The following is a 23,589-nucleotide window of genomic DNA, read 5'->3' on the forward strand; positions in this document are numbered from 1 at the left end:
ATCTCCCTATAAAGTGGAACATAGTGCTGGTAGGGATCTAAATCTGCTTTTGACATCAGACACCAAGCCCAGAACGTCTCGTGTGCCTTTTGTGAGTGATTTAAAGCCCAATTATTTAATAGTCAGATAACAGAAGCCCTTACTCCTTAGATGGATAGGTGGCGAGGGTATGCATGTTTTTAACATGTCTGTGAGTGCAACAGGTACCATACAAACTGAAATGCTGAACACATCTGCTCTTGATACATGTATGCCACACTACTTGATGAATGATGGCGATTTACTTTGCCCGGTGGCGTTTTTTGGTTTTTCTTTTCAACTTTGAGCTGTAAAGGTACAGTAACACCTGCTTTTCCTAAAAGAGAGCCAATAAGAGGATTCCCTCTGAATTCCTGGGACAGTAGCAGCTTATGGGCTTTGATGTGTTACGCTGCATTCAATTTATCCTTTGATTTCAATTTTATGAACCTGAAATTGGCTTTAGGCTATGAAAGCAGTCTGTAAAGCACATTTAATTTGACCATATTTTGCCATCTCAGAACGACTTGAACTTGGGTTTTAGCCATTCTGGCAGCGCAGCTCCAGGGATGGCAATGTTGGTCGGTAGGTCCACCACTTTGGTTCAGACTAAAATATCGCAACAACTGTCGAATCGGTCGCTCTGAAATACACGTACAATGTACAGGACTTCATGGCTCTCAAGGAAGAATCCTGATGACTTTGGTGATCCACCGATTTTTCCTCTAACGCCAACATGAGGCCGTCATTTGTGGTGAGTTTTCAGTGAAATGTCTCAACAACTATGGGATAGATTGTAATGGCATTTAGTACTGACATTCGTGTTCTCCTGACTTTTCTTGTAGCGCCACCATCAGGTCAAAATTAAAATGCGTTCAATACTTTGGTTTACAGTATTACTAAATACCCGAAAAACGAACACCATTCCTATCAGCTTCAGTTGTATTTTGTGTTTGCTGCTGACTAGCAAATGTAAGCATGCTAATGCTAAACTAAATCGTTGGATATGGTTAACATAAAAGTAGTTTATTTAGCTCAAAGCCCTGCTGTAGCCTCACAGAGCGTACATGGCTGTAGACTCTTGAGAAGTCCATATATAGATTATGTGTTTTTCTTTTTGTTTTTTTTTCTTGGTAAAAGATATTTGCTTCATGACGGATCACAGAAGCTGTATTCTGATGTAAAATTGAAAATTAAATAGCGGTTTAACGGCTCAATTATTTTGAGGCATGCTGCTCTCCTGCCATTTACAGCCTGCTGTGTGTCCACACGCTGTCTGCAGAGGGCCAACTATACAATGAAGTGGCAATGACACCGAACATTATGCAGCAATGACAGCCAGATAATGGATGGAAAATTCATCCTTAAAAATGATTTCTAAATGAACCACTGACCGCAAATACAAGTATGAGCTTTGTTGGGTGTTTGGGAGTGAGAGAGTGTGATTTATGCACAGAGTAATTTAATATGAATTAAGAGTTTTGCAAAGATGACAGTTTTTGGCAGGTTGCATGTGAGTGAGGTAACTGAGGTTCAGCTTTAGAAGTGCATTTCTTAGGAACCTAATACTCTCTCCTGCCTGATCAACCTGGGAGGACAGGAGGGGAAAAGAGAAATCTTCATCTCCTCGATTTATCAAAATCTCCATGTGTGAATGTTGGACACACTCTGATGTTTTCAACGCCAAACCCCTGTCAAGCGGCTTTTACTTTTTTTGTTCTTGTTATACATAAATTTGTGGACATAATCTCTTGTCTTTAAGATGGATGAAGACCGCTTGTAATAGAGGTCAATGACTATCTAAATTTGCCAGGTAAATGTGAGGCCGTGATAAATGATTCTGTGCTTTTGGTCACAGTATATGAATCTGCTCATTTGCAGAAATGACGAAGTCACCCCGTGCCCTCCACAGAGTATAACTCTCACTGATCCCGGCGAAGGAGAGGAGTTTGTCCTAATAAATGTGTCGGAAAGTGTTTCCAAAGTATTTCCTAAATCATCAGTGGCTTTCAATGGTGTTCTCGCCCACAGGGAGTGCCACGGACCCTCATTTATCTCCCTCACAAGCAGGAGGAACATGTCCACTGGTGTTGGGTTTGCAGGCCTCACACACACACACGCACGCACACACACACACACACACACACACAAACCCACACATACACGCACACACACACACGCACTATACTCTTGTGGGATGTGAAGTCGGGCTCGTACCTCTGTGTTCTTGGAACACACACTCGTTCAAACACAGTTTTTGGTGCTGGATCTGGATCATTTGTAACAAGTGTTTGCAGTGTGACAGTGTGCAGGACTGGGCTCTCCTAAAACTCCACAACTGTACTGTGCGGTGACGAGCTTTCCAGACACAAGCGCGCAATGATCTTTTTTTTTTTTTAGCATGACAGAACAATTGCGCAATTATGTGGTGCCTGTGTGTGTGTGTGTGTGTCTTTGTGAGTCCAAGTTCAGACTTTTTCCTGTGCTATCCAGGAGTATTTGGCATCAGGGTACTTCGTCCTTGTTTTGAAGCATAAAGCAAGCATGATACATTTTGAAATTCTGCATTGTTTTACTTGCATTTGAACATGATTTAGACCCTCATGCTTTACTTACATTGTTTGTATTATTCCCCACTTATTCTGTACATGAATGACATTGGTGGACATAGACTATGGAAACAGTACACACCATTGGCTTGTCATCTTTTTTTTTGGAAAGAATACGCTGGTACCTGAATACAGGCATGAAGATCGGACTGGCTTTAAGCATCAGCTGCATTTCATGTTCAGTTTAAATACATCCTTACCTCCTTCCAAAGTTCACATTGCTGCTGAACTTCTTGTTGCGTAACATCATTGTAAGAAAGACAAATGAAGTGAAACTTGACCCGCAGTTCTAGAAATTGTGATATGTGTACTTTCAAATCCACAGGTTTGTAGTGTTATCCTTATGTCTGCCTGTTTAAGGAAAAAAAAATCTGTTTTTTTTAGTCTTATTCATAGTTTTATCCAGTATGCTGTGTCATGTATGCTCGGTTTGCCACTGTGACTCTCATACTTTACTATCTAAGCTTATCCTAAACTACCTTTAGAACAAAGAACCATCAAAATATTGTCTGCATTGAAACTGTACCAAGTGGATTTAAGCTGTTATGACAAAGCCACACATTGGGAGCATATAAGGGCTCAGCATGTTTAAGACATATCATCATCACACATTTATTTCGCTCTCTTTTCCCACATGGTGTCTGATGTTTCTCTGTGGTCTCATCTAACCTCAGGAACCTTTACCATGAATACCTCAGGCTGATCATGTTTCGACACTTTTATAGACCATGTTCTGAACTTTTCTCTCTCCGCTCCACTTCCTCTCTTCGGACCCACCATTTATGTTCATTTCCCTCCAATTCTTTTCTCACTTCACTGTTTTCTTTGCTGTGCTATACGATCCTGGAGGATAATAGTCCTTGGTGTGTGTGTGTGTGTGTGTGTGTGTGTGTGTGTGTGTGTGTGTGTGTGTGTGTGTGTGTGTGTGTGTGTGGTTTGTGTAAAAGTGTGTGTACGTAGATAGACTAGGATACTCCTGTGACTCACTGTAAATCTCTTCTGGGCTCTGACTCACTCAGGCTTATTAACCACTGCCAGTGCTGCTAACCTCACTCTGTAGTCTTTTACACAATGTCACACTGCAATTAGAAAAATGTCCTTATCTGAAAGTTCACTTAGGAAAGGACAATCAGCAGTATTTGAACCTAAGGAATGTGTTTGTACAGTGGAAGATTGGTTATCCTAAGCCTAATTTCATCGAACAGGCACCAAAAAACACAATCATTTCTCAACTATTGGACTGTACTCAAAATGGTTGGAATTTTTAACAGCTGATAAGAGCTTCTTCATACTTAAAACCAAACTGTAGATTTTTAGGAAAAATTTGTAAAAACTACTGAAAACTGGTTAACTGGAAAACTTGCCAGCTGCAGGGTGTCTGGTAAGAACTTTAACCAGAGATGTCTGACTTTGAGATCCAGGGAGATTTAGTGAGATGTCAGATGAATAAATGCATGTGGTTCTGTTTATTATTTCAAATGGACACATCAAGTCCTTCCTCTTGCTTCCTGCACCCCTCCCTGATCACGATACCGTACCAAACATCTCAACAACATGCTCGCACAGTAGGTATACTGTACCGATCGATTGCTGATTGACAGAGAGACTGTCCTGACAGCAGACACGTCACATTGTTATGTGTATCAGAGGTCAGCGTGCGCTCCACATCAACCAGTACACATGCGTCATGACACCATTGTGTTGTTTTCCAAAGGAAAGATATGAGGAAGAGGGCCGGGCTGGGCTCTGAGACGGCGATTACAGGCGTCAGAGCGGAAACACTGAGAGTACAGTTCACATGTAATAATAATGCACACACGCACACACACACACACACACACACACACACACACACACACACACACACACACACACACACACACACACACACACACACACACACACACACACACACACAGACGTACACACTCACTCACACATGCACACTCACTAGTTTTGTCTTTATTTTGTCTCTTGCTTTTGGCTGTTCAGAGTTTATAGCAAAATAAACCGATTTAATCACAGTGGACAGACTTAAGTACAGTAAGACCATGACCACACACACACATGCACACACACACACACACACACACACACACACACACACACACACACACACACACACACACTTCTTTAATTTACAAACCAGCTGCTGGTTTTGAAACAAGTCAGCTAGGTGACTGCTAATAAAAATCATAAAAACTGTGCGTGCCGCTGTGAAAAACAAATACAGCCTGACATAAAGTAACAAATACAGTCTTTGTTGTCACTAGCATAGATCCATTTGTTTTCACTATATTTAATATAATTACACATTTGATCTTATTTTCTTCAATGATAAAATAATCTTTTACTGATTCATTGTATTAATTAAACAAACCAACTCTTACTTCAAGTAACCGGAAAAAACAATGCAGTCTTTTTCACATCACTGGCTCTATACAAACTTGTTCTATTATACAGTATGTGTCCTAACTCTGACTTGTTTTATGAAAAGGTCAGTGAAGCGATTCTGTGTTCCTGCCTTTCTGTTGTGTCAGCTAACAGCTACATTGGCTCGCACTCTTTTAAAACCATTTTTCCCTGCCTGATTCTGAACAATGCACCATACATGGTTATCGCAGTTCCGTAATGTCTATCTTAAAAGAGGTTGACACATTGGCTCGGGTTTTTGTTCGTTGTGAAATGATGGCTTTGTTGATTGCCTTGAGGGGGATCTTCTGGATATATGCAGCGTGTGGCTGTTTCCCTCATGTTTTTAACAAGATGGATTGGTCAGTAACAGAGAAAAGGGCACACACAGGAAGGCTGTGAGCCAGAGCTAATGTTTTCCTGCATGCTGCTGCCCACACAAGATACCTTAATCACTGTCTTGCAGGAAGTTAGATGAGAAGATCAACACCACTTGTGTGTACATTAAAAGAAACTGCAGCCATCAGCTGCTTAGCTTAGCTTAGCATAAAGAATGGAAACGGGGAGGAAACAGCTAACCTAGGTAACCAAATGTGCCTATCAGCACCTCTAAAGCTCACAAATTAACACGTTATATCTTATTAGTTTAATTGCTACAAAAAAAAAGTGTAAAAGCGGAAATTCGTTATGTATTCATTATGTACCAAACTATTTCTTGGCCAGCAGCAGTTGCCAGACAACCAGCGGAACTCTAGGAAGTTCCCGGCCAAAAACTAGTCTCACACGTAAACCCCCCCTAACGGCAAATTGCACTTTTAACTCTCTGGTTTTTGTTTGTTTCCATTTTTTACATACAGAAAGAAACTATACTTCTACTATTCCTAGCGCTGATACTTATTTGAAGAACAATCAATACATGTAAGTCAGCCGCAATGTTATCAAGTGAACGTAATCAGAGTCCATATTGCACAATAAAATGATGCTAAAGAGACAACAAGCTAAGACAAAGACGACCTGTCAGCTGTTTAAGATTCAACCACCATTTCAATAAGCACTACAGCCAGAATGTAATAGTTTGCATAATGCTATTGTGATTTAATGCAGGTACTTTATACTGTGTGTACGCATAAAAACACACAACCTCCAACAGTTTTTCCGCATTGGCCAAATAATATGATGTCACAGGAAAGGAAAGGAAGAGCAAGACAAACAAACCGGGTGGTTCTCCCTCTATGCCAGGGGCCACAGTGAAAACAACCAGACAGCTTCTATCCCAGAACACACACTGGTGACTCTTGTGTTATACATAGATACAATGTCACTGTGAATTGGAAATTGCTCCAATAGTACTTTTTTTAGGCCCGTTATTTCTAATGTAGCCAGATTTACCCCCTCCGTGGTTCACTTTATTCTGTGTGTTGAGTTTAAGGGTGTGGGCTCTCAGCTGCTGGTGTGAACTTTGCGGTGTCGTTAAGCCAATCCTAATCCTTGTTTGCTCCACAACATCTTTTATGTGTCATGTGCAGATACATACAGCCTAGACTATAATGCCTAAACACCACGGCAGGGAAAAAGAAGTTTGAGATTTACACTTTTGTTGCTTTTCTCCCCCCAGCAGCTCTTCATTGTCATTGTCACGCAATAGAGATTATTTCAAATTATCGAAGTAAATACAATACTCAGCGTCACTAGATGAGATCTGTTTTACATGTAATAAACGCCTTCTTTTAAATGTCTTGAATAAATGTGTGTCTCTGCATGTCGGCCCTGGTGTAACTACCTCTGGTTGTGTCACGCAAAGGCCTGGGAATGATGAATGAAGGTTCAGATGACAGCTCGCCCTGGTTTACAGGCCTATCTCCTCTCTCCCTCTCTCCCTCTCTCTACCCCGTAGCTCCTGTATTTTAATGCTCCCCAGATGGGATTGACGTTGCCATGACAGGCGGTGACGCAGGCGGGGTGTCGAGTATCAGGGCCACTGACAGATTACCATCAATCACACTTCTTACCAGCCAGCCACTTAAATAACAAACGCTGTAACACACCTCTCTTTTTACACTTTTTTTGGGGGGCTTTTATGATGCCCCGGAATTTTGGCTCCAGTTTGAATAGAAAGTAATCAGGTGTGATGTGTGTGTGTGTGTGTGTGTGTGTGTGTGTGTGTGTGTGTGTGTGTGTGTGTCTTGGTGGCAGATGTGAATGAAGCCCCTTTGTGCAGATGAATGCAGATGTATTTTTTGGGGCTTTTCCCTTTATTTGAAAGTGACAGAGGATAGACAGGAAAGGTGGGAGAGAGATGGGGGATGACACGCAGCAAAGGGCCGCAGGTTGGACTCGAACCCGGGCCGCTGCAGAGGACTCAGCCTACATGGGGCGCACGCTCCCACTGGGGGAGCTAGAACAAGTGGCATTTGTTTCAACTTGCCACTTGTTATCTTTTATAATAGATATCTTCTTCACATTCTCCCTATAAGAACATCTTTTAATCTGTCTCATTTACAGTACTATAGGGCTTGGTGATCATTCAATATTATCATCTCTTGACTTTCTGTGTAACTCGTATGTGATAATATGATCATGTTGTGTTTTTGTTTTACAAAACTGTCGCAAATTGTAACTGAAAACTAAGTTTTACTTTTGCACACGTGAAGATTTTTTGTGGAACACAGTTCAATGCATTTAACATCAATTAGATTTTTTTGTTGTCGCGATTTTCCATGTATATTTCCTAATGGGACATGTTGTTTGAAATGTTTGTTTTTCCCGAAAAACTGTTTGAAATCCAAAGGAAGATTTATTTATTTTTTTGTTGGAAAAACAGATAATCAGTTATCGAAACTGTCGCTGATGAATTCTTCATTAATCGACTAATCAGTGAATGGACTGTTATCCGCTCTAGTGTATATTTCCGCAGTCTACAGTGAAATATCCAGAATTCCAATTCCCAGCTCTTGCAATCTCACCAAAGCCCAGTAGAGGGACCCTGTCGTCTGAGTGAGTTATTAGATGTATTTCACTTCTCCAGATAGTACCTACTACATACATCAGCCATCACTCACCAACACGTTTATCTGGTGTATCGTTAACACCATCCCACTCAACAGGATTATTTCAAACAAAATCCCGTCATGTTCTTTTTATTTTCATCACTTGTGAATGAGACTGAGAAAGGGAGGTAGGGTAGGACAGGATAGGTGGGTGGGTGCGACTGGCTGGCATGTGAAAGACACAAAGACAATAGAGTCGTATATGAAGACAAGCCGTCCAAACAGCCCCGGAGCTTCTGTGGGAGCTTCCTGTCCGGACCATGTGCACGATTAGCCTGAACGCTGACCTTTGACCCCTTGAAAACACACAATGACTCGGTCGACATATTGAGCGTACATATTGTAAAATGTATGCTTGAAGACTGTGCACTATGGACGTTTTTTTTGGTTTCACATTCGCTCTGTCAACATTCCCTGCTTTAAAAAATAGAAACACCGGCTTTTCAGTATTAATGTAACACATACAATACATAGTAGAATATAAATACCATCTCTTGAAACAAATCCATATGAAAACCATTTCATCCCAACACTAGTTGCTGTGGGTTTATTGAATCAACACCTCTCTGACACGGCCCTACAAAACGGACAAAATTGGTCTCAATATACTTTAGATAGTATGTGTTTTAAATAATTATTTTAATCTAGTGTGAAGCCCAATTTGTTGTTACCTAGGCAACAGCTACTCCTGGTGTTCATGCTGCTGTGTATATTTTTCTTAGTTCATATAAACCTAAGGGAGATCATTGTGATGTACTATTGGGAATCGTGCTCGTGCAAAAATGTAAGATTGTGAAGTGTGTGTGTGTGTGTGTGTGTGTGTGTGTGTGTGTGTGTGTGCGTGCGTGCGTGCAAAGTAAAAGGTAAATAGTCCAGTGTCATCAGTTAGTCATGTCTCTCCGTTCACTCCCCTGAGAAAGACGTGAAAACTGGGAGTGAAATAGCAGCGAGGAAGAAGACGTGGGCGATATTTTGATCTGTGATCTAATTTTAGCTCGGCATCGGCTTCAAATAGAAACGTCTCCATAAATATTCATGAATGGAGGTAAAAAAAGGCGATGCTCTGCGATGCAGAGGGAAAAGAGAGGGGAGGGGGGTGGCTCTGCATTCTACCTGAAACTCTATTTTTAGCTGTGTCACTGTCTCTCTCAGGCTATTCTCCATGCACGAGGAGGCTAAATTTAGCTGCACAGAGGCAGAAGCGTCGTGCAGATACAAAAATAGAAACAAGTTTATGGTCAGAGCACACAAGAGAAGCCAGGGTTACAGCATCATTAGCGAGGAAAGAACGAGATAGATGGAGACAACAGGATAGAGATTGAGGAGTGGGTGTAGCTCCAAACTACATGTGAGCTTGTAGTAAATGGGCAGGGATGATGTGTGTGCTTACACATCAAAACTATACACAGAGGTGGCACGTTGCACCGCTGTAGCACATTAAAAGGCATCATTTACACATGGAAAACCCGCTTTATTCCTTTTTCTTTAAAGATGATTAATCCTCACATCTCTGACACACACAGTCAAATACACATTTGTACATGCATGCCTTTCTAGCTCTTGTACATTCATGTATTCTAGCTCTTGTACATGCATGTATTCCAGCTCTTATACATTCATGTATTCCAGCTCTTGTACATTCATGTATTCCAGCTCTTGTACATGCATGTATTCTAGCTCTTGTACATGCATGTATTCCAGCTCTTGTACGTGCATGCCTTCTAGCTCTTGTACATGCATGCATTCTAGCTCGAGCCCCACTGGCCCAGTCACTCAGTGCACAGTTAAGACCAAAAAGCCCTCATGTGGGTGCCTCAGAATGGGCTGTGCTCTCTTCCTCTGAAATTGTATTTACATTTCCTCTCTCTTTACCCTATTTTACCCCTCACCATGCTGTCTTCCCTCCCTCCATCCCTCCGACTCCTCTCCTTGGCTATGTATAGTGTAGTCAGTGTGTCTGAATCTTTCACATGAAGGGAGGGATGGGGGCTTCTGTTCTGTGTTATGTAATAGCCAGTAACACACCAACGTTTTGTCCTCATGCAGCATCCTAGGAGGACAGCAGGGGGCGGAGGGAAGGGGGTGGGGGGAGTCACTGGAGGAAGGAGTGGAAAGGGGAATGATCGGGATCTATGCATGCTGCAGTTGGTGCATAGCTACTATTAGATATTATACTATAGAAACCTGCAGCCTGTATTTTTCACTGGATTAAAATGTTAGTATTCATTCTATTAAAGCTGTAATTAACGATAACTGAAATATCTAAACAACTATTGGATGGATCGGCACTACATTTTGTACAGACATTCATGGACCCCCAGATGATGAATCCTACTGACTTTGGTGATCCCCTGATTTTTCATCTAGCACCACCACGAGTTTGTGGTTTTGAGTCAAATTTCTCGACAACTATTGTAAGGATTGCAATGAAATTTGGTACACATGTTCACATTCCCCCTCAGGATGAATTGTAATGGGTTTTGTAAAAAGATTTTTTTTTATTTAGCAAGCTCATCATTCTAAACGTTTATTTGTCCAATACTTTGGTTTATGACCAAATACTTGCAATACTGCATACTTGCATACTTTGTGTTCAGTGCTAACATGCTAAACTAAGACTGTGCACATGCAACCTCCTTATATATGTTACATATACATAAACGTATATTCTGTTGCATAGTATTAATCAAATGAAATCATTGGTAGCTTGTAGTGTGCAGACAGTTAAACAGTGTATTTGGTGCTGTGTTATTCAGGACTGTCTAGGAATTTGTGATGTACTCAGGACTGTGATGAGGTTTTAGTGTTGTGTTTCATTATTTCCCACACTTATCATCAACAGACATCTCAGGCTAACGCTCCTGCAGCCATAACCTCAGTTTTGTGTTTGCCTTGGATTTCAGGGATTTTTATTTTATTTTTGAATATCGTTTCCACTGCTGTATTTATTTGAAAAAGATTGAATGTGTGTCTCAGCATCTTGCGAGTCCAAAATCCTCCACGTTCTGCTAATGGTTGTTTTGCTAAAGCGTGGATTTCTACTCTGGAGTTCCTCAGACTGTTTAGAAAAGGAGACGCGTTGCCAAACTGCGCTGCAGGTTGACGGAGTCTTTCTGGGTTTGCATGTCAGCAGAGTGGAACTGTGGGAAAATAGAGATGTGCATGAAGGCAGAAAAAGTGCCCAGACTGTGAAGAGAGGCCTCGCCCGTGCCTTTATTTGGTGTTTATTTGGTCTCTGTAGTCAGATCATATTTGATCAGGAGGAACTCCTCCTCACCTGAACGCCAGGCTATTTTTAGAGTCACCCTCACATGACCCCACGTCAATACTCTGATGCTAATTCTATACCTGCTGTTCACACACAGTCCTTTTTACCACATGCAGACCTCCTCTGGATGTTCACACACACACACACACACACACACACACACACACACACACACACATACACACACGTGTACCCCTTCTGCATGACATAGCCACATTAGCCAGATTAGATTTATTAGTGTGAAGCACACTAATAAAAATAATAAAGTGCACACCATGTTGTCCATGCTGTTTTTTTTTTTAGGAAAACTTTTCATTTCACGGACATTCAGACGTAAGTGGTGCGATCTCTTTTTTTCCCTAAATTTGCAGATTTGGTTTACATATTTTTTGCTGTCATCTTTGTATCTCATCAGCTTGATGCGAGTGTCTCTGTGGGTCAGTTATAATGGTTACCCTGGCTACGGCAATGGGATCTTGGCTGTGCAGCCATCAGAATGAGAAGCCAATCTGTCTGTGGCTCTCAACACCCCCTCGTTGTGGTTCCTGTCTAATTTTGTTATCACAGACAGAGCTGATTTTAGTCTACTGTGTGTGACATATCAGTGGGATAACTGCACTCCCACATATTTCACATTGTCATGTCCTTTGTGCCAGCCTCCTAAATCTGTCATTTTTAGCTCTTGTTTTTTTCTCTTTACTGGTTCATAATGGTCGCACTTCCTCTTAAATTACACTTTTTCCTGTGTGAGATACAAACAGCTGAATACTGTTGCCCAGTGATGAAAGCTTGTGATATTTTTAGATATGGAGTATTGTATTGTATATTCATTTTCTCCCTTTCAGTGTTGCTGGAGCAACACCAGTCATCTGAACTGGAGTAGATACTGGGATTTCGACAGTCTATGGCCACAAGCGTAACATTTACATCCCCAAATGAAATCCATAGTGTATGGATCAGTCCTCATTGATCCATGCATTTGTCTCACTATCACATCCATGTTGCCTGCTGCACTCACTGACACTGATTTCTTTCAATAGGACTCCACAGTGGCAGCTGGAATTGTAACGACCAGTCAGTCAGTATATTTCTATTTTGTTCCTATCTGATGCTACGAACAATCACATGGTGACAAACATGCATTTGTTGCATATGCGTCCAGAAACAGATTCATACAGGACAACATGCTTCTCGAAGCAGACATTCTGTGTTATATACAGTGGTGGAATGTAACTCAAGTACTGTACTTTAGTACAGATTTGAGGTACTTTACTTGAGTCTTTTCTTTTTCTTTTCTTCACTTTCTACTTCTACTGCGCTACATTTCAGAGAGAAATATTGTACTTTTTACTACATTGCACTACATTAATCTGACATCTTTAATTACTAGCTACTTTACAAATTAAGATTTTTTTTTAAGACTCACAAAACACATGTAGTTTATAAAATACTTATGTGTTATTATAAATTAAGCTACCCAAAAATATACGGGCCTACAAGTCCAGCTGAAATGATTAGACCATTAAACACTTAGTGGATTGACAGAACTGTTTGGATTGTTTCCAGTTTCTAAAATGTGAGTAGTTTTACTTTTAATACTTTTAAGTACATTTTCCTGATGATGCTTACACACTTTTACTTAAGTACCATTTTCAATGCAGGACTTTTACTTGTAACAGAGTTATTTTTACATTGTGTTATTAGTACTTTTACTTAAGTAAAGGATCTGAATACTTCTTCCACCACTGGTTATGATATGTTCAAACTAGTGGTAGTCCCAGAGTGTCCTATATGGTTTTAATAAAGCCAACCCCTAAACCAAGAAGTGGGTGTCCAGGGTGGCTGCGCGGATGCTTCTTTCGTTTCCTTTCCATGCTTTAGAATAAATCTGCATGTTTGTGTTTTAATCCATAAAATGTGTTTTGAGTCATGTATCCTTAATACATTCCCCCCCCTCTCTCTCTCTCTCTCTGGTTGTTGTAGTTTTGATGTGGAGAATGGATTGGCAGTGGGGCGCAGCCCCCTGGACCCCCAGGCCAGCCCTGGCTCTGGCTCTGGTCTGGTCCTACAAGCCAACTTTCCTCACAGCCAGCGGCGGGAATCCTTCCTCTACCGCTCCGACTCCGACTTTGACCTTTCACCCAAAGGTCCTTCCAGAAACTCCTCCACCGCCAGTGACCTGTAAGTTCATTTCTGCTGTTTCACACGTCGATACTGATGACCTGGCACCTTTATGTGTACACGATATTCAATGTTTTTTTTTTTTTTTTTGTTGTGTGTTTAGGAGGATGGGTTACAAGCAAAATGTGTTTTTTCTTGATTTATTCGCTCAGAGCAGTCCATTGTCTCTCAATAGTTGAGAGCTATGCTCTTGCTACTCTTAACGTTGTGTGTTTATTTTGACATGCAGTTATCTGTGTATATTTGAGTACACAAATAAATTCAAGGTTAGACTCTGCCACTTTAATAATTCCCACTAAAATTCAGTAGCATTGCCTGAAAAAACCTCCGTGATGTTCTGATAAAATATAAAATTGATAAAAAATAAAAAGTCTTTCAGCCTCACTCTCAATAGCAACAGTGTTCTGTGTGCTGGGCTTTAGGTCCCATACAACATGAATGAGTATACTGTAGATGTATTTAGTTTTTACTATTGAATATATAAAGTATATGAACTAGTGTAGCATGAGACATCTCCTTACTAAGACGTTGGTCCTAATGCTGGGATGCAGCAGTTTTTAGTCTGTTAAAAGGTCTTTACCAAAAAAGACGTCTATAAATGTTTTTCTCTTCTTGTGTGTCTTGCTTGTGCTGAGAGGTTTCCACATTGGAAGATCCAGATGTTGCATTGGTTTAAGGGTTGGCTCCCTTACAAGCTGCAGCAAACAGTTGCGGTCTCAACTTCATTTGCAAATTTTAAAACTAGGCTTTTTGGCATTTTTATTTGGATTCCTAGAGAGCGCTCTGAAGCCGAAGGGCCCTATTGTTGAGGTTGCGTGCTTTCTCTTTTATGGCTTTGCATTTTGATGTATCAAAGCTATATTCTGCACGTTTTCCTGTATTTGACAAGGCTCCTACACTAATAAGAGGTGTCTACCTTAGGTGACTTTTCGATTTCTTGCCCCAGTCTTTCAGTTTTATTAGGGCAGTATTAAAAACATGCTGTGCATTGCGTGTGTCTAAAAAACAAAATCTACAGCTCTAGAGCCCAACATTGGTACAACCAGCTGTTTTTATGTTTTTGTTTGCATGCCAAATCTGCTTTACTGGGATTGCAAGAGATTTGAAGAAAGGGTCAAATTTCTTGTCTGGTGTTTCTTTTTTCGCTGTTTGTGTTTACAATATGTCCTGAAAAAACAGTCCCCCACACAGTTCATAATGTCTAAACACCTTTAAGTCTGTATAGTAAGCAGTCGCAGCAGGTCTCCTCATCAACTCTCGCCTATCTGTTTTTGAAGGGAAGAAAGCTTGAAGCACTGGGAAGTCAACTGGTTGTCAACTCGGTGAGAAGAACATGATAAAATAAAATAAAAACAAGCTAAAACCACTGGCTCTGTCCCCTCCAAGCCCTCTCCTGCATTCCCTCTAGATGGCGTCATAGCCATTTCCACCTCCCTCCTGACAAACGTGACTAAATATTAAACACTTCACCTGTGTCCCCCGTTCGACACCCCCACCCCCCAAAACACCCAGTTCTCTTTTCTTTTTGTTTTTGCATGTGACGCTTAATCAGAGACAACCAGGTCTGTTTTTTTTTTTACCAGTTCGTACTTAAATCACCCATCCTTCCACCTACCCCGATCTGTTTCCTTACCAACCTTACCATACGCAGTGCATGACTTATTTGACATAGCTACATTTTAACAGAATGATGACAAAGGGAGTGACGAATGAGGATCTCTGAGTAAGTAGACATGATAACTCATTCTCTGGCCGCCTGGTTGCACAGACAGCGTTTAGTTTCTGTTTATTTCATCTTAAAGGTGCAGTAGGTAAGACTTATAAAACTAACTTTCTGTCATATTTGTTGAAACTGAACCTATGTTCCAGTAGAACTACATGAAGCAGGTCATTAAAAAAAAATCCGGCTCCTCTGGCACCCCCTACAGCCTGTAGTGCGATTTGCAAAAATCCACCGCTCCCTGTTCAGATGCTCCAATCAGGGCCAGGGGGCGTGTCTAACTGCATGTCAATCCGCCATGCCAAAGAGACCGTTTTGGGCTTTAGCAGAAAGGGGGGAGGGACTGAGACGTTGTCGATGTTAAACAATTTTGGCTAAGTCCTGGATCTTCACAATCCTACCTACGGCACCTTTAACAAAGTTAAAACACAGATGAATTAATAAAATGTAGGAGCTTATAGATTGGGCCTCTAGTCAGTGTTTCATGCCTTTCCCTCCTGTGTATTCTGTTCTGTATTGCAGACATACAGAAGACATGATTGTCACACCATTTGCACAGGTGAGTCCTCCGAAACCTTTCCATCCAACGTTTTTGGAAGCATTTCTTCCTTTTTGTGCTTTTTGAAAATTTGCCAAAGCAAACCACGTTCACTAGTCAGCTAAAGACAGCAGATGGTCCGAGACTGAGCTTTACTGCCTCATCGGAACAGTCCCTCGGTATTATGTTGGCCCTGCGACAGGATCAGGCATCCCGCTGCCATTGCCTGGCTCTTGCCTGGCTCGTGCGTGGGATGTGCGTCACACTTGTGCTCACTTTACACCCTGAAAGAAGCGGTGAATCCAATACTGTTGGATCATGCTGTTTAAATTTGCATGCTGGCTGATAAGGGCTGCTACATGGGTCAGGCCTGGACACCGGATACTCTGTGGGCTTCCTCTGCGTGCTGAGTCAGTGTTTGGCTACAGATGGAGTGACAGACATGACATAGAGGGGTGTCAGTGATGTCATCCAAACATCAGAAAGGCAGAGGGGAATGCCTCTGCGTAGCACTTCAGCTTGGTCTTAGATCTTAGATCTGGTTTTAAAAGCTCGTCATAGATTCTCATTAAGAAGCATCTAGAACTAGTTCAAGATGAATAAAGCAAAGGTTTGCGCAATGTTTTTTTTGGGGCATTTTTTAGGCCTTTATTTGTATAGGACAGTATAGACTTGAAAGGGGAAAGACATGCAGCAAAGGGCCGCAGGTTGGAGTCAAACCCGCGGCCACTGCATCGAGGGGTAAACCTCTATATATGGGCGCCCCCTCTACCAGGTGAGCTAACCAGACACCCACACGTGTATGTTTTTAAGGCTGTAAATGAAATGACGTCTATGGTTTCATTATATCGCAGACGTTATGTACGTCACATGGTAATGATCTTGTACATTTAGTCTCTTGTTCCTATCTTATAGGTCCTCGCCAGCCTGAGGACAGTCCGAAGTAACTTTGCCGTCATAACCGGCCAACAAGATCGCACAGCCAGCAAGTAGGTTTTTTTTTTTTTTTAGAGAATATGTATGAAAATAAATCTTCTAGCAATCTCAGCGTCACACCTAACACAAGTAATCATGCTGTAGTTACAGTATGACTTTTGCTTGTTGACTTTGGATGGTCTCTGTCTACAGGACGCGATCCTCAGGCAACAACCCTCCATCCATGTGCAAGACCAGCCTCGCAGGTCGGTGCTGGAGTTAGAATGAGCTATTTTCTAATCAATACCCCATTATCAACAGTGACCCCGGTCACAGAGACAGAGACACGGCAAGGACATTATCATGATTAAATGTATAGTAGTATGTAATAGTGAATTGTGAAATCTAGGTTATTCTGGTCACAGTAATAAATCAGTAAATGAATGTCATTCACAAATACATGAAATCCAGTGGAGTGTGGTGGTGGTGGTGGTGGGAGGGGGGGGGGGGATCAGAATATTTACATAAGTAAAAGTATCAATACCACAATGAAAGAATAATCCATTGAAATAAATGGCACTTGAGTAAAAAGTATGTAAGGGTTATCAGTAAAGCATACTTGAAGTATCAAAAGTGTAAGTACTCAGTGCACAGAATGGCCCCCGTTAATGTTCACAATTATCTATTATATTATTATATCATTATATCATTATTACGGATGTATTATTGTGTAGAGTTGTGAGCATTTTACTGCTGTAGCTGCTCATGTTGGCGCTAATTTATTCTATTTTACATACTGCAGAGCAGTTTAATCGATAACTCTGCCATCATATTTTATAAGATACATTTTGTATGTGAAATCTTAATATGTAAAGTAACTAGAGATGCAGTTGAATAGAAGTGTGAAGTAGCAAGTACAACAAGTACCTCAAATTTGTACTTAGTAAATGTACTTAGTTGCATTCCACCACTGATGAAATCTAACATTTATTCGGTGTTCTCAAACAACAGTAGGTTAACAGCCCATTTTAAGTTCCACTTTAACAATCTTTTTGAAATTTAAACAGTATGTGAATGCTCTCTGATAGTTGTATCCTTCCCATAATGCCTTGCTGTGTTTGTCTGGTACAGAGGAGCCTCACCAGCAGCTGGCCATAGAGACTCTAGATGAGCTGGACTGGTGTCTGGAACAACTAGAGACACTGAAAACGCGACACTCTGTCAGCGAGATGGCCTCCAACAAGGTACTTCAACACAAAAACAGATTACTAACAGCCCCCAAGTGACATACTGAACATACACACCTTTAAGAGGATGAAAGGTAGCGACACACAGCAACACATGTAATAGTGCAAGGTTGCAGTGCAGTGCACTCACTCTAATCTGTGCTGTGATTCACCGCCCTGAAGGATTTTATTAGTCATGTCCATCTTGTTGCCATTTTTATGCTAGTCCGACTCCAACTCCATGAACACGGTGCTGTAGATGGCCCTGAACTCATCCAGGTCGAACCTAGTACATTTTTAAGAATACAATTCCAATATTTTAATGTTCATCCCATTGAAAAGGTTAAACCTATCACAATCAATGCAGCATTTAACTTTAACTTTCAGCTCCTGATTGTTAAGATATCTAGAAATATCAAGCAGTTCTTATCACCGCTGTTGTTCTCTGCTTCAGATGAGACCTTAATGTCCATAATTCAGCAATTAAATGCATTCAATTGAATTAGTGTTTCCCTTTTCAGATGAAATACGTCAGCAGGTTTCATTAGAACGGATAATAAAAGCAATACATAAGACACGCTAATCATTTTCATCAGTTTTTCATTAAGTGGTGGTAATCTTCTGCAGCCCAAATTAAAGTGGGCTCCAAGTACATCACTTAGCCTGTGGATTGTGTGTGCTGTGCTGTAAGTGCAGTTAGCAAAGTTAAACACATCTGAAAGCTCACTAATACAGAGAATCCATCATGAAAACATAAATAGAATCTCCCCCGTCCGCTGACGGGGCTTATTCCATGAATGAGCGGGATGGTTTCATGCACGCAAATAGAGATTAGACACACAGACGCACCCCTCCCCCCACTCATGTCCAGAAAAATCTGAATGAGGTAGTGGGAGCTGGAGAGGAAACAGCATCCCCCGCCCCCATCCATTTTTCCTCTGTGTATAGCTCTCCTCAGACTGGAGCCCGGCTCTTGTGTGATTTCATGATTAGACCGCCAACACAACATGCACATGCTCTTCCATCCGAACTCTCTGAAGTTCCTGTCCTCCTGAAGGTGTATTTAAACTCATGCTGGAGGCGTTACCTTTAGCTGAACCTTCAATGTAAACAAAGATATTGCAGGCACCTAAAACACAGATGCTAAAGCCTAGTTCAGCCAATCTCTCCCTCTGGGAAGTATGCAAAAGTGTGGCTGGCCCACCGACCTCCAAAAGGAGACAGTCCTGAAACAAAACATTCCCTTATCATGCAGCTGCCTAGATTCCCTGAATCTATGGAGGCACAAAGTTGGAGTACTCCTCTGCCTGGAAAGCATATGAGGTTATGTTGGACACTGACTTGAATGAGACCTGGAGTACCACTGTCTTAACTCACATAGCATGAGTTCATAAGCTGGAAATTCCACCACAACATGAACAGTACATTGCCCGCCTTGCCTCCCGTCACTTACACTTCCTGCTGTTAACAGTCACCACCACTGATTTGGTACTAAATGAAAGCGAAGAAACTGTGACTTCCGGTCACTTATTGTCCAAACAAAACTTCTGTTATTATCCTATAATATTTGACATCAGCTTAAAAACATGGTTAATCAATACATAAAAAGTTGGGCTACCCAATTTAGAAAGATTAACTGCACTACATTACATTTTTTTGTCACCAAAATGTGTGCCATTGAAGCCTTTTTATATTTAGCTTGGGCTTATTTTTACACATCAATATATCATTTTCATTATGCTAAGGCAGCCTGTCTGGAGTACATTTCTGTGCCGAAATATTTAGTCATCTATTTAGTGGTACGTGATAATGTTTTAATTTTGGCTCCATGAATGAACCCCCCCACCCCTCATCCATTCACAGCTTTTCCTTCATATCTTCCTCAAACTTGGTGCACATGGTGTGTCTCACACCGTCAGCTTCTGGCACGCTGAGCCCAGCCTACTTTGTTCATCTCCCCACCAATGAGGGCCTTTCGTCTCTCCCAACCTCTGCTGCAGCAGGTGCCTGATTGGCTGCTATTCTTAGGCATTTTTGGAATGAGGCGGGGACTAGCGTACCTCGTTCTCCCTCTGTTTACACACATACTGGAGCAGGCTGAGTGAATGAGGGAGAGTCAGGGGGAGCAAGGGAGTGTGGCTTCACTGCCTTGCATCCTCACATCCCACAGCCTTCCCTCAGCTATGCTTCCACTCTCTTGTTCTTCCATGGACCTCTGCACAGTTCTTTATTTCCATCTGCTCAGCTCGTACTGATCACAGCTTCCACAGCACTAACCAGTGGACTGTCTGCTCGCTTAGGATTTGGCGCAGGCATGCAAGCTGTGTAGGAGCAAAAAGTATCCCTGCTGTCTGTCGAATAGGCAGTGCCAGTGTGGAGGACGACCAGAAAGCTCAACCCTCTCACTCAGTTTTATTTTCGCTCCTATGCTTGACTTTGCGCTGAAATGCCAGAAGGGAGTTGTTTCATTTCTGTGTCGTGGATGCTCATTCAGGTAAGGAGAGGCGAGCGATGAAGTGGGTGGGAGGGGATGAGACTGCTCCAGGCTCACATGTTGCTCGTTTTGTGAAGAAGTGAACAACTGGTGGTTGAGATGGGACAGTGTACTTTCTCTGAGACTTTTGACACCTTCATTTAAATTTCACCATTCAAGTGCATGCGTGTGTTTGGGTGCAGGGTACTAGTAAAATCAGCTATGGATTGTCCGATCAGCTTCTGCACTGTGTGACGTGGGGGGGACACACGGACGCGTGTGAATGCTTCAGAGAAAGAATCGAGGTGTTCTGAGTATATTTATAGATGGTTATGGTTGTCTGTGTTTTGATAAGTTACTCAGAGCGATCTCTAGTAATTCATTCTAGTAAGTTTGTTAAGCATTATTCAAAATGACATCTTTTGCCTTTAAGCACAGGGGAATCAAGTGTTGTTGGTTGCTTTGTTGCATCTGCACTCACATTGAACTTAGTTTGTCTAAAGCATGACACTGCATACACCAAACCTGACGGTAAAATGTGAGACACAGGGACATAAAACTAATGAAAACCTAAACAAATTGAAGTTTACATTTCTGAAAAGAGAGTGTTTCTCCTGATTTGATTTTGTTGGTTTGTAGAAAGAAAGCAAGATGTTTGCCGGTTTGATTGGTCCTAGTCTGTCTGCTTTTTGGCAAAAAGGTGTGTGTGATCAAACTCATGGATGCTTGTGTGTGTTCGTCCTTAGTTCAAGAGGATGCTGAACCGAGAGCTCACCCAGCTGTCAGAAACCAGCCGTTCAGGGAACCAGGTGTCTGAGTTCATCTCCAGCACCTTCCTTGGTAAAATGCCTTCACTTTTTATATTTCACAAGCTGTGTGCATAAAGATGTGCATCATATAAATGATATGTTATAAAGTGTAGGGTTGCTAATGTGATCGCTAAGAGACTGCAGTGTTAATGTGTTCCCTGTCTTCATCTGACAGAGAAGCAACATGACATGGACATCATGTCTCCCCCGACCAAGGAGAAGGACAAGAAGAAGCGACCCATGTCCCAGATCAGCGGTGTGAAGAAGGCCACCCACAGCCCCAGCCTTGCCCCCTCCACCATCCCTCGCTTTGGGGTCAACGCCAGCCAGGAAGGACTCCTAGCCAAGGTAGGAGGACTAGTTCAACACTTGTTTATCTCTATTCAAATTAGGGCTGGGCAATATATCAATATTTTATCGATATCGTCATGTACCTTTTATGTTCTTATATGTATATGATGTCTTTTGAGCCTGCCCCGTCAAAGACAAATTACCAGACTGTTCTAGCTGTTCTATTGTTTGCCATTAACCACTTAGTCATTATATCCACATTATTGATGATTATTTATCTAAAATCTCATTGTGAAAATATTTTATTGAAGCACCAATTGTCAGCCCTACCATATCGTGGCAAGTTTGATATCGAGGTGTTTAATATCAAGAATATCGTGATATCTGATTTTCTCCATAATGCCCAGCCCTAATTCAAATCCTTCTGCAATGTTTTCATTATTTTCTCCCATGTACAGTATATTGTAATGAGAAACATTTGTCCTCATTGTCCACCGGCAGGAGTTGGAGGACATAAACAGATGGGGTATTGACATCTTCAAGGTCTCTGAGTATTCTGGGAAACGCCCACTGACGGTCACCATGTACACCGTCTTCCAGGTAACACACCCCGACATACTGTGCTTCCTCAAACACAGCATGCTCCTTGTATAACCTCAAACAAGTGGTACAGTAAATGAATGAGCAAGACAGTAAATGAATGAATGAAACAATGCCCTAATAACAAAGACATCTCAATAATGAATGAGTTTTACCTTGACTGCCCCACGTTCTTTCGTTTTATTTTTTTTCTTCCCATTCTGCTGCTGTAGGAACGTGACCTGCTCAAGTCCTTTAAGATTCCTGCGGATACTTTCATTACCTTCATGATGACTTTGGAGGATCATTACCATGCCGACGTGGCCTACCACAACAACATCCATGCTGCAGACGTGGTCCAGTCCACGCATGTCTTACTGTCCACACCGGCTCTGGAGGTACACACCCTAATTCATCCAAGAGAAACAGTACATACAAACATCATTATTATTAAACTAAAACAATAGGATCTGTCCATGTCCTGTCATGTTGACCCCCCCCCACACACACACACACACACACACGCACACACCAATGCACACACACAACCACACATACACGACCACACATACACAAACCGTATGTACGCATGCACACACTGACACGCATGCACTCACGCACGCACACACGTGAACACACACACACAAACGCATGCACGCACATAAGCACACACACACATGAACACACTCACGCAAGCATGCATGCAGGCACGCGCACACACACACACACACACACACACACACACACACACACACACACACACACACACACATATTGACAGTGCCTGCTTTCTTGTGTTGTCCCAGGCTGTGTTTACTGATCTGGAGATCCTCGCCGCTCTGTTTGCAAGCGCTATCCACGATGTGGATCACCCTGGAGTTTCCAATCAGTTTCTCATCAACACCAGTGAGTTTGCATAGCTTCACTGGGATTATGTGAACGTGCGTGGGTGCACGTGGAGTGTATTTAACAATGTGGATGAGGTGCCTGTATACAAGTGTCTGTGTAGCAGTTTGTTTCTGCATACATTTGTTTCCCATTCAGGTGATTTACAGTGCTTTCTGTAAACTTTCTTTTTTTGCCTTCAGACTCAGAGCTGGCCCTGATGTACAATGACTCGTCGGTGCTGGAGAATCACCACCTGGCTGTTGGCTTTAAGCTTCTGCAGGAAGATAACTGTGACATGTTTCAGAACCTCAGCAAAAAGCAGAGACAGTCGCTGCGCAAGATGGTCATTGATATGGTACGACACCTAGGTGGAACCCTTAAGATTGCAGACGTAGTACTGTTTCTGTCTGTTTGATCTGAAATGTAACACTGTGTTTTCTTCAAATCGGTTCTTTAACCTACAGGTGCTGGCCACAGATATGTATAAACACATGAACCTACTGGCAGACCTGAAAACCATGGTGGAGACCAAGAAAGTCACCAGTCTAGGAGTCCTACTGCTGGACAACTACTCAGACCGCATACAGGTGAGAACCATTTTGCCAGTTATTCATT

General features: G+C 41.9%; 1 protein-coding gene across 6 annotated transcripts in view; it reads left to right on the forward strand.

Annotated features, from left to right (window-relative positions):
* pde4ca (phosphodiesterase 4C, cAMP-specific a) overlaps positions 1-23,589 on the forward strand; it is a 59,568-nt gene that overhangs the window by 31,295 nt on the left and 4,684 nt on the right. For 5 of the 6 annotated variants that reach the window (XM_078263486.1, XM_078263485.1, XM_078263489.1 and 2 more), the window contains 13 exons: positions 13,338-13,535; positions 14,813-14,857; positions 15,778-15,814; positions 16,709-16,782; positions 16,922-16,974; positions 17,840-17,952; positions 21,154-21,247; positions 21,392-21,564; positions 22,009-22,107; positions 22,320-22,484; positions 22,893-22,992; positions 23,175-23,329; positions 23,439-23,561. In XM_078263486.1, the coding sequence (XP_078119612.1) occupies positions 13,338-13,535; positions 14,813-14,857; positions 15,778-15,814; positions 16,709-16,782; positions 16,922-16,974; positions 17,840-17,952; positions 21,154-21,247; positions 21,392-21,564; positions 22,009-22,107; positions 22,320-22,484; positions 22,893-22,992; positions 23,175-23,329; positions 23,439-23,561 (1,429 nt within the window). The remainder of the gene's footprint in view (positions 1-13,337; positions 13,536-14,812; positions 14,858-15,777; positions 15,815-16,708; positions 16,783-16,921; positions 16,975-17,839; positions 17,953-21,153; positions 21,248-21,391; positions 21,565-22,008; positions 22,108-22,319; positions 22,485-22,892; positions 22,993-23,174; positions 23,330-23,438; positions 23,562-23,589) is intronic. The other variant, XM_078263487.1, reaches the window with a different exon arrangement.

The sequence above is a fragment of the Sander vitreus genome, chromosome 12 (genome assembly GCF_031162955.1).
Source record: "Sander vitreus isolate 19-12246 chromosome 12, sanVit1, whole genome shotgun sequence".
Classification (NCBI taxonomy): Eukaryota; Metazoa; Chordata; class Actinopteri; order Perciformes; family Percidae; genus Sander; species Sander vitreus.